General features: G+C 36.4%; 1 protein-coding gene across 2 annotated transcripts in view; it reads right to left on the bottom strand.

Moving 5' to 3' along the window:
- The window catches only part of LOC128872653 (glutamate receptor 1), a 648,027-nt gene extending 643,695 nt beyond the window's left edge, over positions 1 to 4,332 (bottom strand). For both annotated transcript variants that reach the window (XM_054115547.1, XM_054115546.1), the window contains exon 1: positions 4,081 to 4,332. In XM_054115547.1, coding sequence (XP_053971522.1) covers positions 4,081 to 4,300 — 220 coding nt within the window. In that variant the 5' untranslated portion in view covers positions 4,301 to 4,332. The remainder of the gene's footprint in view (positions 1 to 4,080) is intronic.

Here is a 4,332-nt window from a genome sequence, read left to right as displayed (position 1 = left end):
CACGCACGCACGCACGCACGCACGCACGCACGCACGCACGCACGCACTTTTGCCTTCCCTCGCTTATTCCCTCTCATTTTACCTACTTCCGCCTATTTCTGTGTTTGCGCCCCCTCCCCTCTCTCTCTCTTTCTCACCTATCCACCCCCTCCTCCACAATCATTTTCCGCAACTTCTGGCGTTACGTCCCTGAAATCTGCATTGATGGTAATCTACCAGGCTTTTAACCGTATATCACGCTCCTCGACGACCGATTTTGGATCACGGATAGAAATCGTTGGCGCCCGAATACGGCCGAGACGGAGACGAAAAACAACAGTCGACTCGAACGACAAAGTTTTCAAGGAGGCGGTGCAAACGATGTTTATGGCATGCGTGTTTTCGCGTCGTTTCAGCCTTTAATACGAGTTGCGCGTATTTTTTACCGGGCTCCACGGCTATTTGTTTAATTATACGCTGTTTGTAAACGCGCACAGTCACTTTCACGAAAAATAGACGTCATTTACTGTTTAACTTCCGCGTTCCACTTCTCTACTTAGCCAACAAAATTATGGGTTTGCTGGGAAAAATCTGATTAACTCTTTTAAACTTCTAAATTAACAGTTTTTTTTTTAGAAACTAGAGTGGGACTCTGTCGTTAATACTGAAACTATCAAGTACATTAAGTTAGGCCATGTTACTTTAAGCTTCTTCTTAGAAACAGTCAACTATTAACAATAAGTTTACCATAGAAAATTAATTTTATTGCTAAATTGGTTTGGTAAGTGTGTTTAAATTAATAGTACTTAAGACTATCACATGTGCAATTGTAATTAATTTTGAGATTACATAAACACGTGCTACGTGAACAATGTTCGTTGATTTAATTTAATTATTATGATGTTATTAAACTGTCGAGTACAATTTGATAAATTCCTACTCTTCGAGAAAAACAAACTTAATATATTCTGTTATATGCTGTTACAACCTACTTCTAATACTTTCTGCCTCAGTCTCCTTTACCCGTTATATCAAAAATAATATTTTAACCATATTTATAAAAAAAATGAAGCTCTATCGTTATAATTGAAAGTGAGAAAGTAAACTTGCATTATTCGTTATAATTCTGGAGTTTTATTTTCGGTGAAATTGAATGATGAACATTTTCCACGTGCAGTTATTTCAACTAGAAACGTAATTGATGATGGATTGTTCGATCGATGTCATCATTCTTTGCGTTTCAGAACTTCACTTTCAGTTTGCTTCGTTTAGCCGTAAAAACGCGTGTAAATTAATCTACACTTGACTGGCATCATACCTACAGAATGGGCAGTAATGGAAATACAAATTAACAAACGTCCACTATAAACGACAGTAACATTATCGTGAGGAACGATAAGTTCGACAAGGAACTTTTTTAAACTTCAGGATTCTAAATAATTTCGATATGAATAAAATCGTAAGCCCTGAAGGCCAGGAATTCTTTACACGCTACATTTCCGAACTCTTCGTTTTGGAATAATGTATTCTACAAAAAAGAATCGGAACGCTCAGACGTTAGCGATCGGAAAACGATTAGGAACTCTGTGAAGGAATTTCATAGTGTAATCCACTTTGCTTTATTATATGCAAGCTATTGTCCAACCCACCCCCGTGTTGGCATATAGAATTAAAAGCAGAAGATATTCTTGCTCTCACCATATGCTCACTAAAACATGCAAGAAATTAGGTTTTCACTTGATCATATTCGTTCTAATTTTAAATTATAATATTATATAAATGTAATGATTCTGCTCTGTATATGGTCAGTAAATAGTAACCCATTATTCTAGTTGATGTTTGATTAGGTGTTTTGGCTTGTAAGAGTAAAATAATAAGAACGAATATTTTGTTATTTAGTCTCCAAACACACGTTATTTATATTATGTTTAAGTATGTTTCAACGATAGGCTTTGAGTCATTTTTAAAATATAGACATATTGCAGTTAAATTTCAATTTTAATTTACAAAGTTACATTGAAAGACTATCATTCTACTTTCTCTGCCAAAACGTTGACACAGTTGTTTAAATAAAGACCACCATTTGAACACATGAAGTTTAATATCCACTTTTTCATTTTACACACACAATATGATTTACACATGCATTGCATATTAAGAACGTCTCAATTCCAATTAATTTCACTTTATTAATAGATTACTTCGAAATGATTAAAGATAATCTTTTGTTTTGAATAACAAACCAGAATAACTGAATAACTGTTCCTTAAGACCACGTGAAACCATAAATTATAATTACTTTTAATTATAACTGTGTACGAAAAAAATTTCCAGGGCTTGAACTTGCCCAGAATTTCGACCATGAAGTATCCTGTGTAGCGCTGATAACGTCGCTCCCTCGTTTCAGAAGTGACACAATTAAAAAATTTATTAATTTCTGATTCGAGAGATAAATATAAACAAAAATCACCTACATAACAACAAACGGCGTGCCTATATCACAAACATTATCTATACATCACCGCACGATTATATTTCCTGTTGCGTTTAATATTGTGACGGTTTTAAATTAGTGTCTAAATTTGTTTCGCGATATTTGATTTTGAGTGCGAAATACGGTTTTAACTGTCAGTCGAACATTTGAAACGTACGCTGCATTGCACCACGCAATTACTTACTTTTAATTAATCACTCTCAGTTTTCAAGATATAATTATTAGAATCATTTTATCACCGTGAAAAGAGAATCTATCTGGATTAATTTGAACTTGGTTGAATGGTTCGTTTAAAATACAAGAAGTAAAATACAAAAAAGTCACAAAGTAAACTTGTATAGTGATTTATAAAGTATGTATGAGATACACGCGCGTCTTCGACTGTCAATCAGTGATCTTGTACTCTTACTTATCCGAATTCTGGGAAGCGTGACGATGTCAATAAGATGTCATTATATTTAAAAGAATAAAATTCACTATTGGTAACGTGAAATTAAACACAGTAGAAATAATCTGATCGTCAATTAAAGTTTTTAAACGACACGACTTCGGGAATCAAGAATGCAAACTGAATATCAAGACGTTGTTTACTGTCAAGATTAAATCAGTATTTCTAAAGTGATTTTTAATATAAAGTGAAAATAGTAACGCAATAGGAAAGTTTAGATAAAGGTTACGTTATCTTTCATGTTATTGAATGTAAGAACCTCTATAAAGTCTTTATATAAACAAGACTCTTCAGATATAAACATGTATGAATAATAAATGAAGGATAAAATTATATAAACTTAAATGGATGAATACAATGAATAATAAAAAATATATAATAAATAGAGTGCAGTAGTACAATAATTATATTAGGATCTTCGCACTATTTTCATTACTTTGACTTCTATTGTTTATCGTATGCATTCATCCGAATGTAAATAACATTTTCCTTTTTAACATTTGCATAACATGTTTACACCTAAAAGAGGATCCCAATCCATGGACCAAAACATCGAGTTCAAACAAACATTTTCGCACTCTAATGGCAAATCTTCATCTTCGTAGCATCCCCAAGACATCAACAAACAATGCCTATTCAAAACATTAGTCTACTTACACCGATTTCAAGACCAATCTCGACCAATACAACCAAGTAAACGGCAGCTATCGTAATTATTGTACGTGTGTGATACGAAGCAATAAATTGTCAACTTACTTCCAAACTCTGCAATGTTCAGTTGCGACACTTTCGAAGCGTAGACGCGGTGTATATCAAACGCAAAATATTTACCACCGCGAACGATAGTCGTTACACATTGCTTTTCTCTATCGTTGTCTTCGCTTCTTTTTCCCTAGCAAAGGGAGAGAGAAAAAAATTCAACTACACTTCCTTTCACGCGTAGATACAGCACATCGAGAAACGGAGTATTTACTTCCATCCACCGTAAATAGACACCTAGGAGTCGAGTGCAACAACCCTCCAGAACCGTCAGAGTGGTTGCACAAAGTTCGACCAGCCGTGCCGTAGCTCGCGTGACGCACTCGGGAGCACGAACCCCGAACCCGAAAACCCGTCGAACTCGAATAGGGAACGAGTACATGCAAGCTCGATCACTCACCGATGGAGATCTTGTCGGGGTACGCCGCGGGCAAGAGGACCAGCAAGACGCACAAGGCGGTCGTCATCAGTGTGGCAGTGGACGTTGGCCTGTCGATCCGTGAACTAGCAACGTTCTTGAAGTTTCCAAGCGTAACAGACACGGCACCGTGACAATTCGTCGCGCGACGCCGACGTCGCGACGAGGGTGAACTACCCGTACCGTGAACAACCGGGAACATCTTCCGTGCTCCGTGGTCTGACACAAACTGCC

Source organism: Hylaeus volcanicus, chromosome 2, assembly GCF_026283585.1.
Source record: "Hylaeus volcanicus isolate JK05 chromosome 2, UHH_iyHylVolc1.0_haploid, whole genome shotgun sequence".
Taxonomy (NCBI): Eukaryota; Metazoa; Arthropoda; class Insecta; order Hymenoptera; family Colletidae; genus Hylaeus; species Hylaeus volcanicus.
Note: the sequence above shows the minus strand (reverse complement) of the source record. Positions and strands in the feature narration are given on the sequence as shown.